This window comes from Megalobrama amblycephala, linkage group LG17, assembly GCF_018812025.1.
Source record: "Megalobrama amblycephala isolate DHTTF-2021 linkage group LG17, ASM1881202v1, whole genome shotgun sequence".
In the NCBI taxonomy this organism is placed as follows: domain Eukaryota; kingdom Metazoa; phylum Chordata; class Actinopteri; order Cypriniformes; family Xenocyprididae; genus Megalobrama; species Megalobrama amblycephala.
This window is the reverse complement of record NC_063060.1, coordinates 41,640,669-41,666,220: the sequence shown is the minus strand read 5'-3', so window position 1 is coordinate 41,666,220 and position 25,552 is coordinate 41,640,669. Positions and strand designations below refer to the sequence as shown.

Below are 25,552 nucleotides of genomic sequence, written 5' to 3'. Positions count from 1 at the left end.
CTTCCTTAATTAATCTGATTTTGAACGAATTGGCTTAAATGAACGATTTAAGTAGCTCACTCATTAAAACGTCGAATCGCTGCCACCTACTGGCGTTTTCAAATTTTAACATAATTTCTTTCTTTTTAGAATCACTCCGTTATGTTAGAATTTGATGAATGGTTATAGATAAATTCCATAAAGTTATGATAGATAGATAGATAGATAGATAGATAGAGAAGAAATAAATTATCCAAAAACGCTATACACATTAAAAAATAAATAAATAAATAAATAAAAAATAATATCAGGCAGCATACCAACGCTCAACCCCCCCAATGTTGAAACCAAATCTACGCCCTTGACTCAATTCTATATTGACTCATCCTAGTGACTTCTACAATAAACAAAACCCTTCCAACAGTCTAAAGTACAAATGTTTACAAACTTTCGCAAGTATTGAAGAACAGCTTTTGCCATTCAAAGGTGAATTGTGGAATAATCACAGGAATATTTTGAGTGTCTGAAAATAAATGAAAATCAAGACAATGGCTGTTCTGCTGCTGGTTCTGCTGCTCTGTGCTGGAAGCTCAATTGCTCAAGATTTATTGTCACCAAGTGTGGACATTATTGCTGAGCTGGAGAAGCTAAAGCACATGGATGGAAGGATACAAAAACTAGAAGAAACACTGACCAAAGTATTGAGTGAGAATGAAGGTAAGGTGGATTTGTATTGAACATGTCATTGTGGAAAATTTATGAACTCTTTTAAAGAAATTTCAAACTTACACGTTTTTAAATTCAGTGTTTATCAACGTTGTAACATTATCATATTAATGTGTATTCTGTACAGCTTTGAAAACCGAAGTACGAGATTCACAAAACAAGCTTGAAACTGTCCAAAAAGAGAGTGAAGGCAAGTATGAGACAGATTTAAAAATGCACATTTTATTTTATTACACAAACTTACGCAACATTAAAATAATTAAAGAACAGCTTTTACCATTCAAAACTTTGATTATGGAATAATAACAGTCAACTGAGTGTCTGAAAAACATCTGAGAAGTGAGACAATGGCAGTTACTTCCACAAGATTTATTGTCACCTAATGTGGAAATTATTGCAGCTTATTTTGAACATGACATTATGGGGAAACTTTACAGTTTATAAAGTATTTTAAAGAAATTACAACGTATACTTCTTTTGAAGCTCATTGTTTAGCAACATTCTAACTTTATTATATTAATGTGTTTTCTGTACAGCTTTGAAAACCGAAGTACGAGATTCACAAAACAAGCTTGAAACTGTCCAAAAAGAGAGTGAAGGCAAGTATAAGGCACATTTTGTTCCCATAGACATTTCAGAGATTTAAAATACACATTTTATTACACAAACATTAAAATAACTGAAGAACAGCTTTTGCCATTCATAACTGAATAGTGGAATAAATCAATTGAATGTCACCATGTGGAAATTGTTGCAGCTTGTATTGAACATGACATTATGGGGAAACTTTACAATTCATACATTCTAACATTTCATATTAATGTGTTTTCTGAACAGCTTTGAAAACCTTTGTACAAGATTCACAATCCAAGCTTGAATCTCTCCAAAAAGAGAGTGAAGGCAAGTAAAAAGCACATTTTGTTCCCATAGACATTTCAGAGATTTAAAATACACATTTTATTACACAAACATTAAAATAACTGAAGAACAGCTTTTGCCATTCATAACTGAATAGTGGAATAAGTCAATTGAGTGTCACCTAATGTGGAAATTGTTGCAGCTTGTATTGAACATGACATTATGGGGAAACTTTACAATTCATACATTCTAACATTATCATATTAATGTTTATTCTGAACAGCTTTGAAAACTTTAGTACAAGATTCACAAAATAAGCTTGAATCTCTCCAAAAAGAGAATGAAGGCAAGTAAAAAGCACATTTTGTTCCCATAGATGTTTAAATGTTTTAAGTGACACATTTTACATCAATCGATTTGCTTATTTCCAGGCAAAAAGGTTGCTTTCTCAGCTGGACTTCTGGCTTCTGGAACAGGAAAAATTGGGCCCTTTAGTTATGACAAAACTCTGGAATACAAAAAAGTCTTTAGTAATGTTGGAAATGCCTACGACTCAAATACCGGTAAGTACTGTAAAGAGAATAACATTACAGGAATACAGTAACGGCATGCCGTTCTTAAACCTGTTCATATATGACATTTTCTGTGCATTACAGGTATTTTCACAGCACCAGTAAAAGGAGTCTATTACTTCAGATTTTACGGTCATGGTCATGGTGGAACCACAATGGCGATCACTCTCTTGAAGAATGGTCAAAGCCAGTGCTCCGTTCATTCTGCGCGCCCAGCTAGCAGCAGTAACGCCAGCAATGGTGTCGTTCTCACACTGGAGATCGGTGATAAGATTAATACACAACTGTGGAGGAACACCTGGGTTTATGATGATCCTGCAAGTTACACTAGTTTCAGTGGCTTTCTGATTTTCCCCTTGTAAACTCCTAAATCATTTGTAACTCATATCCAGTGCTGGATGTGATGCAAAACACAATTTTATGGAACTTAATTGTCCCGGTGTAAGTGAACTGTATGTGAGTAAATAAGAGCAAATAGGGACAATGAAAGGGAGATCATTGTTTATGCTTCTTAGTTACGATATGTTTAAGTGTGGACTTCTTCATACTTCTTTCTTAAAGTCTGAAAATAAACCAAACGTGTCACCAAATTATGATTCATTTGCATTCTTACCTCCAGGTGGTCAGACACCAGCAAAGAATCAGAAAGTCAATGATAAACAGTCGAAATTAGACCTTTAAAGCTCATCTCATAGTGTGTAGTTAAATGATCAAATATTAATCATAATTCACATCAAATTCATTTTATTGTTAATATGAATGAAAAATAATAATAAAAACAACTAACTTAAAAGGCAATTCTCACTACTTATCCTAAAAACAGCGTTTTCACTTGATCTTATATTTGCAAAGGTTAACTTTGTTTTAAAAAGCCTGCATGAGTGTCAAACAAAAACAAGTCATTTAATTTAATATTTTATTGAAATTTTCCTGTAGAATTATTCTGAAACAGGGCAATATAAAAAAGACAAGTAAATACAAACATAGATGTTTCATGGAAGCTTGTTGTCTCTCTGTAGAGGAGCCGTTCAAGTTTCTCCCTTTAAAAATACAAATTTTACCTTTGTTCACAGAAAGAAAATTCCCGTAAGAGACACAGGGAAACAGGGAACAGGCCAGTTTTACTCTGAGAATGCATAATGGACATATTCTTCATATTCTGAAAAATAAAAACCTCTCTGGTTCTTGTCAGAGTGATGAAGAATAACTGGAGAATGTAATAGTTTCGGACACTTCAAAAGCCTGAAAAGTTGTCATGCTTACATTAAGAATAAACTGACATCAGTGAACCTGATGTAATTGTAGTGTCAGTTATTATAAGAGTGCAGGCATTTACATCATAATAGACAAATCCTTTAAAGACTGGCTTCATCCTTTCAAAAGAACTGAAAGGGCTGAATTTTGAGTGTGTGTCTGGTATCCTTGGTGTTTAAAACAGCTTATGAGTCGTCGCCATTAACGCTGTCACCATCATCTTCCCCTTCCACATGCTCTCCCTCTTCCTCCTCTTCTTCCTCTTCTTCATTCTCTCCTCCCTGGCTTTTAACCTGAGAGGGAAAATAAACTCACTATAGTTGGAAACAGATCTTAGAGACCCAAACAACATTCACAACATTAGATATCTTTACTCAAATCATGTCCTCACACTAATGACGTCAGAACACAGAAGTCTAATTCTCTGCTTGTTCCTTCGAGATTTTGCTATGGGGTTTAATAATGAGGGTTTTTGATTTATGTGTAAAACAAAGCCCGTGGTAAACATAACTCGACCATAATTTGACGCTGATGTTCTACAATGTAAATTACAGACACCCATAGCGAAAATGCAGATTTTGAAGCAGTTCATTTTTGAAAACATACACTGTAAAACTTTTCGCTGTAAATTTACAGTAAAATACTGGCAGCTGGGTTGCCAGCCACTTACTGTATTTTTACAGTACTACTTCTGTAAACAACATTTACAGTATAGTGCTGTAATTAGCAAATACAGTATCCTGCTGTAATATTATGTACTTTTACAGCATTATACTGTTTATCTACAGCTATTAACTGCATTTATACAGCTTTTCATACTACACTTATATTTGTCATTAAATAATTAAAAAATATACTTTTGTTATGTTACGGCAAAGGAAATGGAAAACAACACTCTGAGTTTTAAAACTTTTATTTTTTTTATGGAAAAAAGCAGAAAATTGCAATGTTGAAAGGTCAACATTTTAAATGCACTCAGCAGTTATCAATGAACAATACAGCAATCTTATTTACATTTAACATTTTTTCAAATGTGGAGTAAAAACAAAAAGTAGGCCTACAAGTTTTGCTTTCCTTTTTTGTACAGTGTTGCCAGTCTTGGAAGTCACTTTCCCTTCTTGTTTCTTGAGCCGTGTTCATGGTTGATGTCAAAGTACCTAAAAAAGCAGAAAAGAAAGAGAAAAAAAAAGGAGAGAGAGAAAACAGTAATGAATATTGTGAATATATGCACCATAGCATTTTTGTGAGGACTAACAGCCTAAGTATTTGATTGCAGTAAGTTAAAATGTCCAATTAACACTTCAGAAAAGATGCAACTAAAAAATAATGCTTATAATTGTATTCAATGAAATTGTTTATTCATGCACAACTGCTTCCGCGTTGTATGTCGTGCTACATCTCGGGAGTTTCTGGTAAAAGCATTCAGCTCCCCTCCATACAGCACCAACCTGCTGCAGTCCAGTGCTCGTCTTCTCATTAACTGTTTTTCTCATATTTTATACCTGTTGAATTTAGCTTGTGTGTGTTGGTGCTCTTATTCCAGTCTTTTAAAATAGTATAATAAATAAGTTGTACCTGCCTCGAGACATTTAGCAATGTTAAATATTTAAATTCATCTTTAAGGGTTAGTTTACCCAAAAATTTAATTTCTGTTGTTAATTTCTTGCCCTTGTTTTGTTCCACACCCGTAAGACCTTTGTTCATCTTTGGAACACAAACGGAGATATTTTTTGATGAAATCTGAGAGCTTTCTGTTCCTCCATAGGCAGCAGCACAACTTACACATTCAAGGTGAAGAATGGTAGGAAACACATTGTTAAAGTAATCCATGTGTCTCTGCGACATGTGACAGAAAGCTCTCGCATAAAAAATATCTTAATTTGTGTTCTGAAGATGAGCGAAGGTCTTACAGGTGTGGAACAACATGAGGGTGAGTAATTAATGACAGAATTTTCATTTTTTGGTGAACTAACCCTTTAAACAGTAACGCACTGACAGCGGACTGACAAATATACTTTGAATATTAAGAATTTGAATACTAACAATTACACACAGTGAAATGATTGTCAATGAAAAATAGGGATTAAAATATTTAATAAAAATAAATGAAGGTTTGTTCTGAACTTATTCATCAGGTCTCACACACACTGCAGCATCGATCACTAAGCAGAAATAGGCAAGTTGTATTATTTCAAAACGTGTGTTACAAGCCTCAGTGCAAGTAGTCCATTATTTGCCATAAACCTGATTACATCACATGTGAAATTAGGTGCAATACTTACGTTAACAAAACCATATTTCACAGAAGGTCATTTTCCCCACTTCCTGGTTCTTGAGCCATGTTTAAGGTATATGTCAAAGAGCCTAAAAGCAGAAAAGCAAAGAGAGAGAGAAAGAGAGAGAAGTGAATATTGTGCATTCATTCACCATAGCATTTTTGTGAACACAAGGACTCACAGCTAAGCATATGATCTCAGTAATGTCTCCTGTTACACTTCAGAAAAGATGCATCTTAAAATATTGCTTAAAATAATTGACAAAATATAATCGTTTATTCACTGAATTCTTTGTCATAAACCTGATACACTTGAAAATAAGCACAACACTTACGTAAACAATGGAGCTACATCGGATGATTGAGCCTGAAACGAGAGAAAAATAAATAAATAAATGAACAAAAGTTTAAAAATCAGCTTTTAAGAATAACATATGCTAAGTCTGTCTATAACATGAAACATCAGTGTTACTGCATGAAGCGCTGAGAACAGAGTAACGTTAATCGTTTGCTCATGAGAAGTTTAACATTTCGAGATCAATTCATTCATGACAAAGTAGAAACGCGAACGAAAAGCTCCATGAAAAGCTCCATAAAAGACTGACTTACCGTATTCTCAGCCGAACAATTGTTTATCCGTCTTCTCGACACAGGCAAACGTTTTGATTAATCAGGCAGAAAATAACATCTCCGTCTTCTCAGCAGCGCTGTCCAGCCATCCCGCGTCTCAGGCAAACTGACGCTTCAAAAGCTCAAAACTGCACACTATATTCACTCAAATATCGTTTAATGATAACATTAAACCCTGAAGAGTCGACGTGAAACACTAAAAGCGTTGGGAGAGAAGCTAAAATGTATGCCTGGCCTAGAAATTTGAAATGAGCACGGTAAAAAAACAACAATCCATAATGCAATGCTTCTACGGTATTATACTGTATTACCAGTGAAACGGGCTGAAAACAGAAAACTACTGTATATTTACAGACATTCTGTAAAATATACAGATTGTCACTGTTTTATGAAAATACAGTATAATACTGTTAGAAATTACCTGTAAATTTACAGTAAAGTTTTACAGTGTACTTTAATAACTAGGACAGCACCAATGACACTTCATCTTAACCTCCATAATTCTGCAAACAGATTCAGTTTCACATACCTCCTCCTCTTCTTCCAACAGATCTCTCTCCTCCTCAGAATCGTTTATCTCTTGCTCTTCTCTCTCTCTGTCTTTCTTGCTGGAATGCTGCAGGGAGGAAGCCTCACTCACTTCTGCCTTCACACTCTTCGCCTCTGAAGAAAAAGAAACATGCATATACAATAGATATTAACAGTTCACAATAAATATATATATATATATATATATCCATCCATATATCCAGATAGACAGATATTCTTATAATATGACATGACAATATTATTAAATCATTCTAATCACTAACATATAGTTAAAGACAAATAAAAATGTTTGATTTAATGGTATTTTAAAATGTATTATTTTCGACAAAAACTATGGATTATTGATTATTGTATATGGACCCATTTTAAGGGCATGTATGCTGTAAAAACTCAGGGGGAAAAAATGAAGAATGTTACCGGATTTCTTGCTGTGGTCTTTCTCCATCCCGTCCAGACTCTCCAGCAGATAGTCAACCTTGTGTTTGATTTGAGAAAGCTCTCTCTTAATAGTTTGGAGGTCATCTGCTTTTACTGAAAGAAAAGAAAAACCCTGAATGCATGAAAGGGGTATTCCAAAGGGGAAATTTGAACTGCGTTGCATAGATAGGATATCTCCGGATGGGGGATTAGGGCTGTGTGGCGCAGTTTGAGGTGTCTTGGCAAAAGGGGAGATTGAAACTTTATTCATCAGTTTGAAGTGCCTTAACAGGTAGCGGTCCTGTCGTGTGAGGAAGATCCATTTAGATCTGCTCTGATGGATAGATCCGTTTAGATCCACTCTGACGGACAACAATAACAACAACAAAAAAAACTCCCTAAGACTTCCTTGCTCATCCATCCAGATAGCAAAATTCTCTGTTTTTACTGTTATTTCTATTCCTTATGTTCTATTTTTATTCTTCTTCTTTAAGTAAAGCACTTTGAATTACCATTGTGTATGAAATGTGCTATACAAATAAAATTGCCTTGCCTTGCCTTGCCTAGATAACCATCTTTAAGTATACCTGAACCCAGGGGCGTAGTTTGTGGGGGGGATGGGGGGGAGGTAACCCCCTCAATATTCAAATGCTTCAGTTACAACCCCCCCAATATTTAAACATAAAAATCACATTAGATCAGATGAAAAATATGTAGAATTAATTTATTTTGTAGCAATAATTTCGTTTCTATTCAAATATGAGTTTGTCATAATAAATTAGAGAAAAATATACTCCCCCTCCATTGAACCGATTGGTAACGTCCATCCAATGCGCGCACTTTCACCAAAACAACGCGAGTGGCGCTCTATTGTTTGAATGAGAGAGTACGGGTAGCTCAAAAAATGAAGAGAACCGCTGCCCAGCCGACTATATTAAACTGCTGGTCAAAGAGGGACGTTAAAAAGAATAAAGCACTGAGAAGGAGGTATGAGAATATTGTAATAGCTAAGTACACTCCACATATATTTTAGCTAGCTAATCCATTGCAATTCAGCCATAACTATCAGTGTAACTGTAACCAGTTACCAAAACAGCCGTCTGTTTTGTTAGTTCATTTTTTAATAGTGTCTATTTATCAATGACAAAAGTATTCACATCGGTGTTTGTTTTCTTCCTAAATTAATCTGACTTTTAAACGAATTTGCTGAATGAACGATTTAAGTGACTGACAATAAAAAAAAGCGAATCGCTGCCGCCTACTGGCGGTTTCAATATTTAACATAATTTCTTTAGAATCACAGTTATGTTAGAATTTGATGAATGATTATACATAAATTTCATAAAGTTATGATAGATAGATAGATAGATAGATAGATAGATAGATAGATAGATAGATAAGAAATAAATAATCCAATAAACATTACACACAAAACAGATTATTATTATTTTTTAATAAAAAAATAAAATAACAGACAGCATACCAACGTTCAACCCCCCCAATGTTGAAACCAAATCTACACCCTTGCCTGAACCAGACAACACACACACACGCATGCTAAAAATTTACTGTCCGTGTACTCAATTCTATATTGACTCATCCTAGTGACTACTACAATAAACAAAACCCTTCCAACAACAGTCTAAAGTACAAACATTTACAAACTTTCACAAGTATTGAAGAACAGCTTTTGCCATTCAAAGGTGAATTGTGGAATAATCACAGGAATATTTTGAGTGTCTGAAAATAAATGAAAATCAAGACAATGGCTGTTCTGCTGCTGGTTCTGCTGCTCTGTGCTGGAAGCTCAATTGCTCAAGATTTATTGTCACCAAGTGTGGACATTATTGCTGAGCTGGAGAAGCTAAAGCACATGGATGGAAGGATACAAAAACTAGAAGAAACACTGACCAAAGTATTGAGTGAGAATGAAGGTAAGGTGGATTTGTATTGAACATGTCATTGTGGAAAATTTATGAACTCTTTTAAAGAAATTTCAAACTTACACGTTTTTAAATTCAGTGTTTATCAACGTTGTAACATTATCATATTAATGTGTATTCTGTACAGCTTTGAAAACCGAAGTACGAGATTCACAAAATAAGCTTGAAACTGTCCAAAAAGAGAGTGAAGGCAAGTAAAAAGCACATTTAGTTCCCATAGACATTTCAGAGATTTAAAATACACATTTTATTTTATTACACAAACTTACGCAACATTAAAATAAAAAAAACAAAAAATAAAAAACTTTACCATTCAAAACTTTGATTATGGAATAATAACAGTCAACTGAGTGTCTGAAAAACATCTGAGAAGTGAGACAATGGCAGTTACTTCCACAAGATTTATTGTCATCTAATGTGGAAATTATTGCAGCTTATTTTGAACATGACATTATGGGGAAACTTTACAGTTTATAAAGTATTTTAAAGAAATTACAACTTATATTTCTTTTGAAGCTCATTGTTTAGCAACATTCTAACTTTATTATATTAATGTGTTTTCTGTACAGCTTTGAAAACCGAAGTACGAGATTCACAATCTAAGCTTGAAGCTGTCCAAAAAGAGAGTGAAGGCAAGTATAAGGCACATTTTGTTCCCGTAGACATTTCAGAGATTTAAAATACACATTTTATTACACAAACATTAAAATAACTGAAGAACAGCTTTTGCCATTCATAACTGAATAATGGAATAAATCAATTGAGTGTCACCTAATGTGGAAATTGTTGCAGCTTGTATTGAACATGACATTATGGGGAAACTTTACAATTCATACATTCTAACATTATCATATTAATGTGTTTTCTGAACAGCTTTGAAAACCCTAGTACAAGATTCACAAAATAAGCTTGAATCTCTCCAAAAAGAGAATGAAGGCAAGTAAAAAGCACATTTTGTTCCCATAAACATTTAAATGTTTTAAATGTTTTTAATTTTACATAATTCGATTCACTCATTTCCAGGCAAAAAGGTTGCTTTCTCAGCTGGACTTCTGGCTTCTGGAACAGGAAAAATTGGGCCCATTGGTGATACCAAAACTCTGGAATACAAAAAAGTCTTTAGTAATGTTGGAAATGCCTATGACTCAAATACCGGTAAGTACATAAAGAGAATAACATTACAGGAATACAGTAACGGCATGCAGTTCTTAAACCTGTTCATATATGATGACATTTTCTGTGCATTACAGGTATTTTCACAGCACCAGTAAAAGGAGTCTATTACTTCAGATTTTACGGTCATTGTCATGATGGAACCACAATGGCGATCAGTCTCTTGAAGAATGGTCAAAGCCAGTGCTCCGTTCATGCCTGGAAGCCTGCTAGCAATGGTAACGCCAGCAATGGTGTCGTTCTCACACTGGAGATCGGTGACAAGATTAATACAGTACTGTGGAGGAACACCTGGGTTTATGATGATCCTGCAAGTTACACTAGTTTCAGTGGCTTTCTGATTTTCCCCTTGTGAATGTATGAATGTATGATTTTCCCCTTGTGAATATGAAAAATAATAAAAAACTAAAATTCTCACTACTTATCCTAAAAATCACTGACAGCATTTTCACATGATCAAATATTCGCCAAGGTTAACTTTGTTTTAAAAAGCCTGCATGAGTGTCATGAGTGTGAAACTGAAAAACAAAAAAACAAAACATTTAATTTAATTGAAATTTTCCCATAGAATTATTCCGAAACAGGGTATAGCTGCATGGGTCCGACGAAAAAATGGCCACGCTTCATACAGATGTCTTTTGTTATTTTATTTGCGCTCTCTCTCTCTCTCTCTCTCTCTCTCTCTCTCTCTCTCTCTGCAGACACCCTGAAAACTACAAGAAATAAAAAAACATTATTTTCAAATATGCATTTCTCAAGTTTCTTGTGATAATGTCCACTGGTATGCAATTGAATGACGCAACAGAAATACAACAATCCAATGACCAGTAATAACACATTACATGCAGAGTGACACAAAACACCACAATACACAATATGCAATAAACACAAAGTAAATGACCATGTGCGCCTCCCAGACCACATGCAGATTAAGAAACTATCTTGAGGCTCTATGGGTGCTTCTCAATATCCCTCCTCGTTTCCTCGCTCCTCCGTCCTCCATCCTATGACCCGGAAACCAATCAAGCTCAGCCATCTTGAACATCTCATGCATCGATGTCACTTTCCCACCGGAACGCACTCCCTGAGCTGGACTGAGTGGCAAAAGAACATGCTGCATGACTGGATTTAATAGGGAAAACTGCGAAAACACGAGTAAAACAAACGATTACACTAAAGGTTGGAATTGAATGTGTTCCTTACAACTTGTCAAATAAACCTAATCCATGGATATCCAGGAGTCGTGTTTCCTGACGTTTATGTGTGCCTGATTTCGACGCCGGGAAAATACATAAAGCAAATCTGCCTGTGAATATTGTATATAACTACAATATAGGTAGGTTTAAATCCGAGTAATCACTTATATCAATGTTATATATATCGTCATACTGTCCAGCCCTAAAACTTGTATAATTTTGGTCAGTGTTTATTTAAAAACACCCAATTATGCAGAATTTAAGATGGTAAATATTTAATTGATGAGTTGTCAACACAATATATAACAATACAGTATATACGGTATGATTTTACCTCAAAATCCAACAATCTGACACAAAATGATAACTGCAAATTAATGTTTCTGTGAACTGCAGCGATACATTTGCTTTTTTCTGTAGCTTTCTGCAGTCTTTAAAAATATACCTCAGATTTTGTGTCAAAGCTATTTGTATAGTCAATCACAAAGCTCTTTCTCGTTTTGGGTGTGTTTTTCGCGGCATTCATGCTGAAAACCAATGCTGCCGCTCTTTTGCCACTCAGTGAGCGTAACCGCGGTCATAACGGTCAACTGTGACGTCACGTGCATACCCTGAGACGCAAAAGTAGTTTTTTCCACCTTTTGACCACAATATGTCGTTAGTGTGCACCGTGTTGAAAAACTTCGAGTAATGAACCTTTTTACGATACACTTGAGGGGAAAGCCTCGGTGCTTCGCAAAGCTTCATTTCGCCATTACTAATTAAAATAACTATTAAGAACAAATTACCTGATGCACGCTCACACTTGTTTCCAGAGTCAATGAATGAATGAAACGAGGACGCTCGAAACTTCCGTGCGTCTATTTATAGCGCGCCAACTACGTAACGACGCAATTCTTATAATTGCCACAAAGACTTATGGGAGTTGTAGTACCAAACCCATACGTCACCCGGTTACAAATGAAAATCAAGAAAATGGCCGTTCTGCCGGTCTGTGCAGAGCGCTCAGTTGCTCAGGATTTATTGTCAATAACCGTGGACATTACTACTGAGCCCGAGAAGCTAAAACACATGGATGAAAGGATACAAAAACTAGAAGAAACACTGACCAAAGTATTGAGTGCGAATGAAGGTAAGGTGGATTTGTATTGTACATGTCATTGTGGAAAATGTATGAACTCTTTTAAAGAAATTACAACTTACACGTTTTTAAATTCATTGTTTATCAACAATGTAACATCATCATATTAATGATGATCATCATTATAATATTTAATGATGATCATCATTATTATATTTTATATTAATGTGTATTCTGTACAGCTTTGAAAACCGAAGTACGAGATTCACAAAACAAGCTTGAAACTGTCCAAAAAGAGAGTGAAGGCAAGTATAAGGCACATTTATTTCCCGTAGACATTTCAGAGATTTAAAATACACATTTTATTACACAAACTTACACAACATTAATTGAAGAACAGCTTTTGCCATTCATAACTGAATAGTGGAATAAGTCAATTGAATGTCACCTAATGTGGAAATTGTTGCAGCTTGTATTGAACATGACATTATGGGGAAACTTTACAATTCATACGGTCTAACATTATCATATTAATGTGTTTTCTGAACAGCTTTGAAAACCTTAGTACAAGATTCACAATCTAAGCTTGAATCTCTCCAAAAAGAGAATGAAGGCAAGTAAAAAGCACATTTTGTTCCCATAGACATTTCAGAGATTTAAAATACACATTTTATTTTATTACACAAACTTACGCAACATTAAAATAATTAAAAAAAAAAAAAAAAAAACCTTACCATTCAAAACTTTGATTATGGAATAATAACAGTCAACTGAGTGTCTGAAAAACAACTGAGAAGTGAGACAATGGCAGTTACTTCCACAAGATTTATTGTCACCTAATGTGGAAATTATTGCAGCTTATTTTGAACATGACATTATGGGGAAACTTTACAGTTTATAAAGTATTTTAAAGAAATTACAACGTATACTTCTTTTGAAGCTCATTGTTTAGCAACATTCTAACTTTATCATATTAATGTGTATTCTGTACAGCTTTGAAAACCGAAGTACGAGATTCACAAAACAAGCTTGAAACTGTCCAAAAAGAGAGTGAAGGCAAGTATAAGGCACATTTTGTTCCCATAGACATTTCAGAGATTTAAAATACACATTTTATTACACAAACTTACACAACATTAATTGAAGAACAGCTTTTGCCATTCATAACTGAATAATGGAATAAGTCAATTGAATGTCACCATGTGGAAATTGTTGCAGCTTGTATTGAACATGACATTTACAATTCATACATTCTGACATTATCATATTAATGTGTTTTCTGAACAGCTTTGAAAACCCTAGTACAAGATTCACAAAATAAGCTTGAATCTCTCCAAAAAGAGAATGAAGGCAAGTAAAAAAAAAACATTTTGTTCCTATAGACATTTAAATGTTTTAAATGACACATTTTACTTCAGTCGATTCGCTTATTTCCAGGCAAAAAGGTTGCTTTCTCAGCTGGACTTCTGGCTTCTGGAACAGGTCAAACTGGACCCTTTAGTGATTCCAAAACTCTGGAATACAAAAAAGTCTTTAGTAATGTTGGAAATGCCTATGACTCAAATACCGGTAAGTACTGTAAAGAGAATACCATTACAGGAATACAGTAACGGCATGCCGTTCTTAAACCTGTTCATATATGATGACATTTTCTGTGCATTACAGGTATTTTCACAGCACCAGTAAAAGGAGTCTATTACTTCAGATTTTACGGTCATTGTCATGGTGGAACCACAATGGCGATCAGTCTCTTGAAAAATAGTCAAACCCAGTGCTCTGTACATGACTGGAAGCCTGCTAGCAATGGTAACGCCAGCAATGGTGTCGTTCTCACACTGGAGATCGGTGATCAGATTTATACACAACTTTGGAGGAACACCTGGGTTTATGATGATCCTGCAAGTTACACTAGTTTCAGTGGCTTTCTGATTTTCCCCTTGTGAATGTCTGAATCTTTTATAACTTGTATCCAGTGCTAAATGTAATGCAAAACACAACTGTTCCTGTATATGTGAACTGTATCTGAGTAAATAAGAGCAAATAGGGACAACAAAAGGGAGATCATTGTTTATGCTTCTTAGTTACGATATGTTTAAGTCTAGACTTCTTCATACTTCATACTTCTTCAGTTGGACATAGTGATGTTTTAAAGGTAAAAAATGATATAAATACTGTTCGGTTTCTCGCACAAACTGATCGTTTCGTGTCTTAGGACATCAATGTGTCGTCACGAGCCGCAGGGTTTAATTTGGATTTGTCTGTGCATGTTTTTTGACTCTTATAAATTGTGTTACCATTGACACTCGTTATACGACTGACAGACGGCAACAGTTGGAGCTAAAAATCATCATTTGTGTTCTACTGAAGAAATAAAGTCACCTACATCTTGGATGCCCTGGGGGTAAGCAGATAAACATCACATTTTCATGTTTGGGTGAACTATCCCTTTAAGTCTGAAAATAAACCAAACATGTCACCAAATTATGATTCACTTGCATTCTTACCTCCAGGTGGTCAGACACCAGCAAAGAATCAGAAAGTCAATGATAAACAGTCAAAATTAGACCTTTTAAAGCTCATAGTGTGCAGTTAAATGATAAAATATTAATCATACTTCAAATCAAATTAATTTTATTTTATTGTTAATATGAATACAAATAATAATAATAAAAAAACTAACTTAACAATTCTCACTACTTATCCTAAAAACAGCATTTTCACATGATCTAATATTTGCCAACACTGTAAAAAAAATTCCGTAAAAAAACGGTAATTTTCTGGCAGCAGGGGCGCCAGAAAAATATCGTAAAATAACCATATTTTTGAGACATTTATTTTCTGTTATTTTACAGTATATTTCTGCTGCCAGAAAATTGCCATTTTTTACAGGATTTTTAAAATTTAATTTATAATAAAATACAGTTTATAACCATTTTACATAAAATCTTCTGTATTTTCTTTAGCTTTTTTATGTTTAATGAAGAACATTTACTTGTGTAAAAACAAAATTCCCTATAAAGTTAAATTCCCTATAAGGTTAAATGCTGCAGAAACTAATTAAACACACCTGAACCAGCTAATCAATGTCTTCAGGATTGCTAGAAACTTCCAGGCAGGTGTTCTGGAGCAGGTTAGAGCACTTTGCAGGACAATGGTCCCCCAGGAGCGGAGTTTGACACACATGCTGTGGACCGACCGTCATCTGCTTTCATGAAGTGCTCTTCTTAGCTTTTGATCCCTTGGGGTTTATCTTGAAAAGGGATCTGCCAAACAAACAACATAAGTAATGAAACAGACTCTACTATAGAACTTTTTATAAATTAACAGTAATAAATTAACATTATCATTTCTTACGTTTAACAGCATGCGCAGGAAGATGATTTAAGAGTCTTCCGACATCTCAGTGTGAAAGAGAAACTTTTGGAAAATACTGGAACGATAATCTGGTCTAAGAACATCTTAAAATTAAAACAAAATTTTCAAATGTGTCTGGATTAATGTAGATAGATAATGTAGAGAGAGAGTTTCATAACTGTTTTGATGTATGAAATTAACTGCTGGTTTCGTACCACTGCAAGAACTCCAGCGTTGCTCTTTGGCCTACTGGGTACAAGATGTTAAGGTAGTTGTAAGACACCTACTCAACAGTATCACTGAAAGTGGTGCTGTGGCTATTAACAATGATTTGGTCCACAGGAATCAAAGTACTCTTCCTGTTATTCATATAGACAAGAAAAGAGATATGTAACATTTTGTGAGAAACAAAACATAAAAACATAAGTTCCAGCAATAGGCTACGTGCATAAGCGTAGTGACTGATTTCCGCTGGCGCCAAAAGTCGGCATACTGGTTTCCTTCCTGTCTTCATCCGCTGTAGTAAACAAGCAAGATTGAGTGCTGCTGTTGTACGTAAAAAGAGAAATAATGTGCGTGACTCATCTAAGTTTCAAAGAACTGAGGGTGGATCTACGGAGCACTGCTGTGCTTCAAGTTGGTATAAAGGCCAATTCACACCGCACTGACAAACGCCAACGAACAAGTTGGCCGTTGGATTTAGAATTCTATGAGGAAAAAAACTGTCATGTTCACTGTCACAAATACGGTTCCCGCGGCTCCTCCTCCTGGCCGCCGGAGGGAGCCGTCACCGGAATTCTGAGCATCTTCCATTCGGATTACACTACCCATAGGCCCTCATTCCTAGGACTGATTGCACATGCACCTGCACTGCATCACACTCACACTATTTAAGACACACACACTCATACACCGCGAAGTCTTGATTTGCCGAGGTGATCATTTCTGAGCGTTTTCCAGTGGACTGTTTATCTGTTACTGTTTGGACTGTTTACCATCTTGTGAATCTCCGCCGCCTGCCCTGATCCTTGCCTGTTTCCTGGACTGTGTTCTGCCTGCCGCCTGCCCTGATCTCTGCCTGTTGTAAGACCCTGTTTCCTTGCTTCCTTCCATGCAGATCTCCACCAAGCTATCAGCACAGGCCAGCCAGCTCACGGTGCATCAGCACCAACTGACCCGCCTAACATCCCTCACTGAGGAGCTGGTAAAGACCTTGCAAAGTTTGCGGTTCAATCCTCCTGAAGCCATGCCGCCGCCCGCTACACCTGCCAGTCACGTGCCCCCCGCATCTCCTGCAGTAAATCCATGCCTTGCTCTGCCAGAGAAGTTCGACGGCAATCCAGCTAAATGTAAGGGCTTTCTTCTTCAATGCTCCCTATTTGTGAATCAACAGCCCTCACTGTACTCCAACAAATCCAATCGGATATCGTTTGTATGCTCTCTGCTCACCGGCAAAGCATTGGACTGGGCCACGGCGGTATGGAGAGAGGATAGCTCTGTGTTCCCTACATTCGCTGCTTTTTTACAAAGCTTCAAGGAGGTGTTTGAACATCCCGAGGGTGGCAAGAGCGCTGGTGATCAACTTCTCTCACTGAGCCAAGGTAAATCGACTGCAGCTGAATTTGCTTTAAACTTTCGCACACTAGCTGCTCAAACAAACTGGGTCGAAGATACCTTGAAATTATATTTCGCAAGGGCTTATCTCGGGAACTCCAGGCTGAACTGGCCTGCCGTGAAGAGGGAAGATCGTTAAATGAATTCATCGAACTCGCCATCCACATTGATAATCTCCTTTGATCTCGGCGTCCCAGCCACTTATCCACCATACTCAACGCAACCTCAGAACCCATGCAACTCGGATATACCCCACTTCTTCCAGAAGAACGTGAGAGAAGACGCCAGCTACATCTGTGTCTCTACTGCGGACAGGCCGGCCATATTAAGATGAACTGCCCCATCCGACCCAGTACTCCCAATCCCAAAGCGGTGAGTGTAGCCCAGCATTCTGACTATGCATCCAACTGTCTAAAAATTCCCATTCAAATAACTGTCGACGATCAGATAATATCTACCCATGCACTCCTGGACTCTGGCACGGCAGGAAATTTCATGTCAGATACATTCATTCACGACCACAAGATCACTTTAACCAACTGCCATTCTCCGCTAACAGTGGAGGCGCTAGATGGGAAGCCCATCAGAGGAGGAAAAGTGGCAAACATCACCACCGAGCTCGCCTTCAAGTGGGAGCCCTACATCACAAACAGATTCGGTTTTACGTCATCCACTCACCTAACAATACAGTCATCCTTGGCTTGCCGTGGCTCAGAACCAACAATCCTCACATCTCCTAGAAGGAGGGTCAGATCATTCAGTGGGACTTCACCTGTCATCATCGCTGCCTGAGATCTGTCACTCCCTTGCCCATCCAAACCATCCCTGACTGCAACACCGAGCCCGACATCGAATCTGCCATTCCAGCTGAATACTCTGATCTAGCGATTGCATTCAGCAAAGACAAGTCAACAGAGCTGCCTCCTCATCGCCCCAGTGACTGTGCCATTGAACTACTACCCGGTACAACGCCGCCTAAGGGCAGAATATTCCCTCTGTCGCAACCTCAGTCCGCAGCCATGAAGTCGTACATCGGGGGGGAATTGGCTAAGGGATTTATTCGGCCTTCTACATCACCAGCATCCTCAGGCTTCTTCTTTGTTAAGAAAAAGGACGGCAGTCTACAGCCTTGCATCGATTACCGTGGCCTGAACGATATCACTGTGAAATTCCAATATCCTTTACCACTGGTTCCTGCAGCCCTTGAACAACTACGACAAGCCAAATATTTCACCAAGCTGGACCTCCGCTGTGCATACAATTTAATCCGCATCAGGGAGGGAGATGAGTGCAAAACAGCCTTTTCCACTGCCACCGGTCACTATGAGACTCTCGTTATGCCCTTTGGGCTATCCAACAGTCCATCAGTCTTTCAATCCTTCATCAACGACGTCTTCCGAGACATGCTTAACCGCTGGGTCATCGTTTACATAGACGATATCCTCGTATACTCCAACACGCACTTCAACTGCATTTCTGGGCTATGTTATCAATCAGGAGGAAGTGGCAATGGATGATCGCAAGGTAAAGGTGGTACTGGAGTGGCCACAACCGCGCACTTTGAAAGAATTACAGTGGTTTCTGGGGTTCGCCAACTTCTACAGGCGGTTTATTAGAATGGGCTCCCCTAACCTCTGTGACAAAGCGCCAGTCCACACGACTCACCTGGTCACCCGAGGCCGTACAGGCATTTCAAGAGCTAAAGGAACGATTCACTACGGCGCCCATTCTCCGTCACACAGATCCAGAGCTCCCTTTCATCGTGGAGGTGGACGCCTCCAGTACGGGCATTGGCACGATGTAAATGCAGAGAATATAATCCCTGAAACCCTATTACTCGCTCCAGTTCAATGGGATGTCATGACCGAGATCTCTCAGGTGAATGAACAAATGGCGCCTCCACCAGCATGTCCACCTGACAGCACCTTTGTTCCCATCCACCTTCGGGACAAACTGTTACACCAAGTCCATGATCTCCCCAGTTCCGGCCACCCAGGTATCACCGCCACTCTACACCTATTACAGAATCCATTCTGGTGGGAAACCATGCTGACGGATGTTACCAACTTCATTACCAACTGCACAGCCTGTCAAACCTCCAAACTCCACATCAAGCTCCCACAGGTCTGCTACAACCTCTCCCCATTCCTCAACGACCTTGGTCGCACATTGCCATAGATTTTGTCACGGATCTTCCCGAATCCCAGGGCCACACTACCATACTCACCATCATTGATCTCTTTTCTAAGGCATGCCGGTTGCTACCACTTCCCACCGCACTGGAGACAGCAGAACTCCTATGCAATCATGTCTTCCGATTCTACGGTCTGCCGGAAGATATTGTATCCGACAGGGGTCCGCAGTTCACTTCACGGGTCTGGACAGCCTTTTTCAAACAGCTGAACGTCAACATCAACCTCTCTTCTGGGTACCACCCCGAATCCAATAGGCAGACTGAGCGCATGAATTAAGAGCTCACAAGATTCCTACGCACGTATTGTCAACATAACCAATCCGACTGGAGCCGCTACCTAATGTGTGCCGAGTACGCTCAAAACTCTCTGCGGAAACCTGCCACCGGCATCACCCCATTCCAATGCGTTCTGGGCTTCCAGCCACCACAGCGCTAAAAGAACTTCCTTTGCAAAAGTTCCTTTCAATTTAAAAGTCTCTTGTGACTCACTGACTCATTCACCTGTCAAGTGTTGCCGCCATCTAATGGCGTATTAATGTAATTTTCACTCAATCCATATAACGCACTAATGGACATATTTATATAAAATAATATTTATTGAACAAAAAAAAAAAACACAATTGTACAGTTCAGTCAAATGTAAAGCACTAGTGTGCCCGTGACGGTTGTAAAGTGTGCCGTGGATAATTACCAAATGCCAAAAAAAATAAAAAAAATAAAAATAAATAAATAAATGCTACACCTCGTATCTCTCTATTTCCTAATTTTTGTTTTCTTATTTAAAAAAAACAAAACAAAAAACAATGATATAGGCCACCCTTTACGCTTGTATGTGGGTTTTACAAATATTTAACGAATGAAAAGGATTTTAAAGAGCTTGTGCCAAAACCTCATAACTCCATTGGATCCTCAAACTGTCAGTCAAACCTCATAAATCCACCTCACCTCGTGAATGAAGTCAGTTTGGTCATCTCGTCTATGCAATGCAAAGGTAATTAAAGATCTGATGTTTGAAAAAAATTGTAAAGCGTTTTCTTTACTCAAAAAACACTATGTCTACAAAGTTTAATGTTTTACGTATTTGAAGAGCGGAGAAGAGTCTTCGTCTGATATGTCCCGTCTAACTTAGTTGTAGCCAATATGCTATGCCAAAGGATGTAAGTTAATTATCACATTTAACATAGCACAATTTGACTTGCTCTGGAACAAATAATAGATTAAGAAGACCAAAGATTGCCCGTTTTATGTACTAAAATTGAATTATGTCTCATGTTTAACCACTATAAGAGCCAGCGGCAAATCCCAGCTGAAGCTGTTCTCGGCGGGTACACCAGCACTGAACGGCCGCTGACTCCCTGGAGCTCGCATTTCTGAAAACGTCAAAACAAATTGTAAAATAGGCGCTGTTATTAAATATGAGTCACATATTTCAGGTCTAAACAACTACATTCTCGTCTAAAAAAACTATTAACAGTTCGTGGTACAACAAGTAGTATTCGCATGGCGGCCGATCACTTCTAGCGCAGTGATACAAGGTAGGAGTGCTGTTATCACTGAAATATCGCACGGCTATCAGCCAATCAGATTCGAGAACCAGACAGAACTGTTGTACATATATATATATCATAGCTGCCAACTCTCACGCATTCAGCGTGAGACTCACGCAATTGACCCAATTCTCACACTCTCACGCCACACCCCCATATTCTCACGCAGACTCGTGCAGAAGTGAGGAAAAAAAATCGCGCCGCATGATCTCGCAAAGCAACGCGCAGAGAGACCAGACAGACAGTGTACAGTGAGTTTTTTTTGACAATTGTGAGGGAAATACACAATTTATTCCTATAAACTGTGTAGTCTTCTGTTCTCCCTCCCATCTGCACCGTGTGAATTGTGAACGCAGGCAGGTCAATGAGTTACAGGGCGCTCCGTGTCTCCGTCCAGTTTAGGCTAATAACTAATAGGCCTAATATGCTGTTATATGGTTTATAGGGGTGTGACAAGATTTCTCGTCGAGGCGAAAAGTAGTCTGTGATGTTGCCATGACAGAGTGTTAGGATGATTAGGAAAGAATATACCACCACTATCATTTTGCTTTGTATTTAAATAAAAAACATTTAATTCAGTTGGATAACGGTCGCCGCCGCTCCATATTTACAGAGTTACGCGCGATCACGAAAGTGAAAGTAAACGCGAGCGCGCATTCAAACGCGATTTCAATACCCTGCATTTGAAAGCGGCTCCCTGATGAATACAGATATCCTCAATATGAAAGCTATTTTAGGCTGGGCAGTGTAGTTGTAACCATCTCTTAGCTCTGTATCAAAGAAAAATTGGTCTTATTTGCACTTTGAATATTGAGAGAGTGCGATTATTGTTGCACTTATTGTAAAGTGTTACCATAAAAATGAATAACAGTTTTCTCTTAAAAGTGCCCTAGATTCAAAAATTGAATTTACCTCGGCATTGTTAAATAACAAGAGTTCAGTACATGGAAAAGACATACAGTGAGTCTCAAACTCCATTGTTTCCTCTTTCTTATATAATTCTCATTTGTTTAAAAGACCTCCGAAGAACAGGCGAATCTCAACATAACACCGACTGTTACGTAACAGTCAGGATCATTAATATGTACGCCCCCAATATTTGCATATGCCAGCCCATGTTCAAGGCATTAGACAAGGGCAGCCAGTATTAACATCTAGACCTGTGCACAGCTGAATCATCAGACTAGGTAAGCAAGCAAGGACAACAGCAAAAAATGGCAGATGGAGCGATAATAACTGACATGATTCATGATAACATGATATTTTTAGTGATATTTGTAAATTGTCTTTCTAAATGTTTCGTTAGCATGTTACTAATGTACTGTTAAATGTGGTTAAAGTTACCATCATTTCTTACTGTATTCACGGAGACAAGAGTCGTTGTTATTTTCATTTTTAAACACTTGCAGTCTGTATAATTCATAAACACAACTTCATTCTTTGTAAATCTCTCCAACAGTGTAGCATTAGCCGTTAGCCACGGAGCATAGCCTCAAACTCAATCAGAATCAAATGTAAACATCAAAATAAACACTATACTTACGCGATTAGACATGCTGCATGACGAACACTTTGTAAAGATCCATTTTGAGGGTTATATTAGCTGTTTGAACTTTTTTTATGTTGTTTAAGGCAAGCGCGAGCTCTTGGGGCGTGGAGCACGAGAATTAAAGGGCCACACACCCTGAATCGGCTCATTTCTAATTATGCCCCAAAATAGGCAGTTAAAAAAAGTGAATTAAAAAAATCTATGGGGTATTTTGAGCTGAAACTTCACAGACACATTCAGGGGACACCTTAGACTTATATTACATCTTTTAAAAAAAAGTTCTAGGGCACCTTTAATCTTATTAAGCACAAACAATAAGGTTTCATTTGTTAACATTAGTTAATGCACTGTGAACTATCATGAACTAACAATGAATGACTATTTTTATTAACTAACATAAACAAAGATTAATAAATACTGTAGCAAAGATATTGCTCATTGTTAGTTGATGTTGGTTAATACATTAATGTTAATAAATGAGATCTTATTGTAAAGTGTTAGCATTTTTATTTATACTGTTTTTATGATCAGTTTGTGGAAAGGAGTTCAGTTAGGAGGTCAAAAGTTGTAGAAGCTCATAAATCATGTACAGTAAGGTCTGAAGAGACTGAAATCATACAGAAGAGAAGCCAGTCACTTGATTTTTTTTGGTAAAACCTTTTACAGTGCTTGAGTATTGTTGTCTTTTACTGCATATGATAATTCAGTCTGAGAAAGTATAACTGAAATGACATTCATTACAAGATGATTAGTTAAAACATTTCAAACACACCTGCAGACTACTTTTTTCTAGTCATGTATTTCGCCATCTTGTCTCTTCTCGTGAACTCAATCTTGAGTCTCGTCTTATGAGATACCTGTCTCGTCACACCCCTAATAGTTTATATAGAATTAAGTTAGCATTAGCAGAGTTGTTTGTTTTGCAGCACTGAGCAGTTATTTTACATAACTTTATCATAAAAAACAGTACAAAAGCAAGCCACGCCCTCCATAAGCCCCTCCCCCATAACCAAAGCCACGCCCCCCAAAATCTCACTCTAAGCTGAACTCAAAAGTTGGCAGCCCTGATATATAGGCCTATGTATATTCAAACTGAGCTACAACCTGCCGCCTGAATGTTGCTGTCTGTTAAGTTTTCTAATCTCATTAAACTGCTTAACAACAAACGTCCCCTTTAATTAAAACAGTGTTAACAAGCTGATGTAGATCGGATCTGTTCATTAGCTTGATGTGCTCTGTTATAATGATTAAACATCTTTTTACAGCCAACTCTCCAAATCTTTTAATCGATTTGCATTGTTTAAACTTTCAATAAGTCAGCCGTTTACTTACATTATGTTAAACAAGTGCAATTTAACCACAATAAACACCGTTTTTCCCTGAGGTACTTAAGGACTTGAGGACTTGAAAAGAGCCGCATCGCCGCTTTCCGCCATTTTCGAATATGAAGAATCCTCTACTGTGGCCTCTCACGGGATAGCACAGCGTGCATCTTATGCCTACTACAGAATTCGGGCGGAAGCAGTAGGTCATCCGGGTACTTCTCGCCTACTGTTTTTCGAATACTATGAATTCGGACATACTACTCGCCTCGCATACTGTTATTCGCATACTATATAGGAGGGAAGTATGCGATTTCGGACGCAGCGTGATGCTTATTTTAGGCAAATCCTGGAGACATCAAGTAAAAACAGACATTTTAAGCGTTGCACAAGTAAACCGGAAACCGATATGCCGACTTCTGGCGCCAACGGAAGTTCGTCACTACGCTTCTGCACGTAGCCTATTATATTATCTTTAAATGGTGCAACACTCACCTTTTCACCATGTCTTTAATATCAGAAACTCACACAACTTATCTGCAGAGAGAGAGACTATTTGTGAGAAATAAAACATAAAAACATAAATTCTAGCAATTATATTATCTTTAAATGGTGCAACTCTCACCTTTTCACCATGTCTTTAATATCAGAAACTCAATAAGTTGTGTCATAAGTTATCATAACATAAGACACCAGTGAAATTTTAAATTTGTGATGGCTCTTCAAACTGTAGTGAGATTGGGTTCATAACTTCAAAATGGTACAGTAACCAACAATGCAAGAGTTCTTTCATTTCAATGCAATTTAATTCACATTCACTTGTATAACTCTGTTCACTATACATACTGTATTTCAAAGCAGCTTTACAGAAAATGCATGTTTCTATGTTACAAAATCACAATAGTCTTTTACGAGATGATTTCAGAAAGAACAGTTGTAAGATAGTACAAATTGTAGTACTTACAACTATCATATTCTTTTAAGCAAAAGTAGTGTGCATGTAAAAAGCAATGATAACATGATCATTTTGTAGAATCATCCATGTTTGATGTTCTGGAGTCCTTCATCTGAAGTCTTCATAAGAGGCTGGATCCAAGCTGGAGCTGGAGCTGGTATAGTCTCTAGTTACCTTGTGATATTAATATTTGCTTGAATTATTTTATTTTTTTATTCAATTGATTCATTAATGCATTCAAATGAAGACACGCGCAATAAGAATGTAATTGTGTTTTATATACCTTTGTAATTTTACAGTAATTTTCACTGATATTTCGGTGTTATTTACATTTCAAAATAGTTTATTATTGTTTTCTGAAAAT

At 37.3% G+C, this 25,552-nt stretch overlaps 3 protein-coding genes and 3 long non-coding RNA genes across 9 annotated transcripts; 2 read left to right on the top strand and 4 right to left on the bottom strand.

Annotated features, from left to right (window-relative positions):
• The first annotated feature begins 408 nt into the window (after positions 1-408).
• On the top strand, positions 409-14,700 carry LOC125250415 (cerebellin-1-like). 3 transcript variants are annotated; one of them, XM_048162982.1, is made up of 10 exons: positions 409-696; positions 833-895; positions 1,242-1,304; positions 9,773-9,835; positions 12,896-12,958; positions 13,204-13,266; positions 13,647-13,709; positions 13,941-14,003; positions 14,091-14,222; positions 14,319-14,700. In XM_048162982.1, the coding sequence occupies exons 1-10, from the start codon at positions 513-515 to the stop codon at positions 14,594-14,596; spliced, it is 1,035 nt and encodes a 344-aa protein (XP_048018939.1). In that variant the 5' UTR covers positions 409-512; the 3' UTR covers positions 14,597-14,700. The 3 variants fall into 3 exon arrangements, with proteins under 3 accessions (XP_048018939.1, XP_048018940.1, XP_048018941.1); XM_048162983.1 differs by lacking the exons at positions 9,773-9,835; positions 12,896-12,958; positions 13,204-13,266; ... (2 more) ...; positions 14,091-14,222; positions 14,319-14,700 and adding exons at positions 1,543-1,605; positions 1,847-1,909; positions 1,995-2,126; positions 2,220-2,725 and having other exon boundaries at positions 420-696; XM_048162984.1 differs by lacking the exons at positions 409-696; positions 833-895; positions 1,242-1,304; positions 9,773-9,835 and adding an exon at positions 12,523-12,704.
• LOC125250419 (histone H3.v1-like) lies at positions 3,038-7,416 on the bottom strand. Its single transcript, XM_048162987.1, has 3 exons — positions 7,261-7,416; positions 6,824-6,957; positions 3,038-3,682 (listed from the first exon to the last, which is right to left on the bottom strand). The coding sequence occupies exons 1-3, from the start codon at positions 7,286-7,288 to the stop codon at positions 3,575-3,577; spliced, it is 270 nt and encodes an 89-aa protein (XP_048018944.1). The 5' UTR covers positions 7,289-7,416; the 3' UTR covers positions 3,038-3,574.
• LOC125250420 lies at positions 4,449-6,563 on the bottom strand. Its single transcript, XR_007180792.1, has 4 exons — positions 6,274-6,563; positions 6,000-6,031; positions 5,672-5,753; positions 4,449-4,546 (listed from the first exon to the last, which is right to left on the bottom strand). It is a non-coding gene; the product is annotated as an uncharacterized LOC125250420 (long non-coding RNA).
• Positions 8,908-10,793, top strand: LOC125250416 (cerebellin-1-like). Its single transcript, XM_048162985.1, has 5 exons — positions 8,908-9,194; positions 9,331-9,393; positions 10,077-10,139; positions 10,227-10,358; positions 10,454-10,793. The coding sequence occupies exons 1-5, from the start codon at positions 9,011-9,013 to the stop codon at positions 10,729-10,731; spliced, it is 720 nt and encodes a 239-aa protein (XP_048018942.1). The 5' UTR covers positions 8,908-9,010; the 3' UTR covers positions 10,732-10,793.
• On the bottom strand, positions 9,589-12,429 carry LOC125250422. Its single transcript, XR_007180795.1, has 2 exons — positions 12,361-12,429; positions 9,589-10,303 (listed from the first exon to the last, which is right to left on the bottom strand). It is a non-coding gene; the product is annotated as an uncharacterized LOC125250422 (long non-coding RNA).
• Positions 14,033-24,806, bottom strand: LOC125250421. 2 transcript variants are annotated; one of them, XR_007180794.1, is made up of 5 exons: positions 24,729-24,806; positions 16,223-16,366; positions 16,008-16,111; positions 15,721-15,916; positions 14,033-14,167 (listed from the first exon to the last, which is right to left on the bottom strand). It is a non-coding gene; the product is annotated as an uncharacterized LOC125250421 (long non-coding RNA). The 2 variants fall into 2 exon arrangements; XR_007180793.1 differs by lacking the exon at positions 24,729-24,806 and adding an exon at positions 24,244-24,718.
• Between the last annotated feature and the right edge of the window lie 746 nt (positions 24,807-25,552).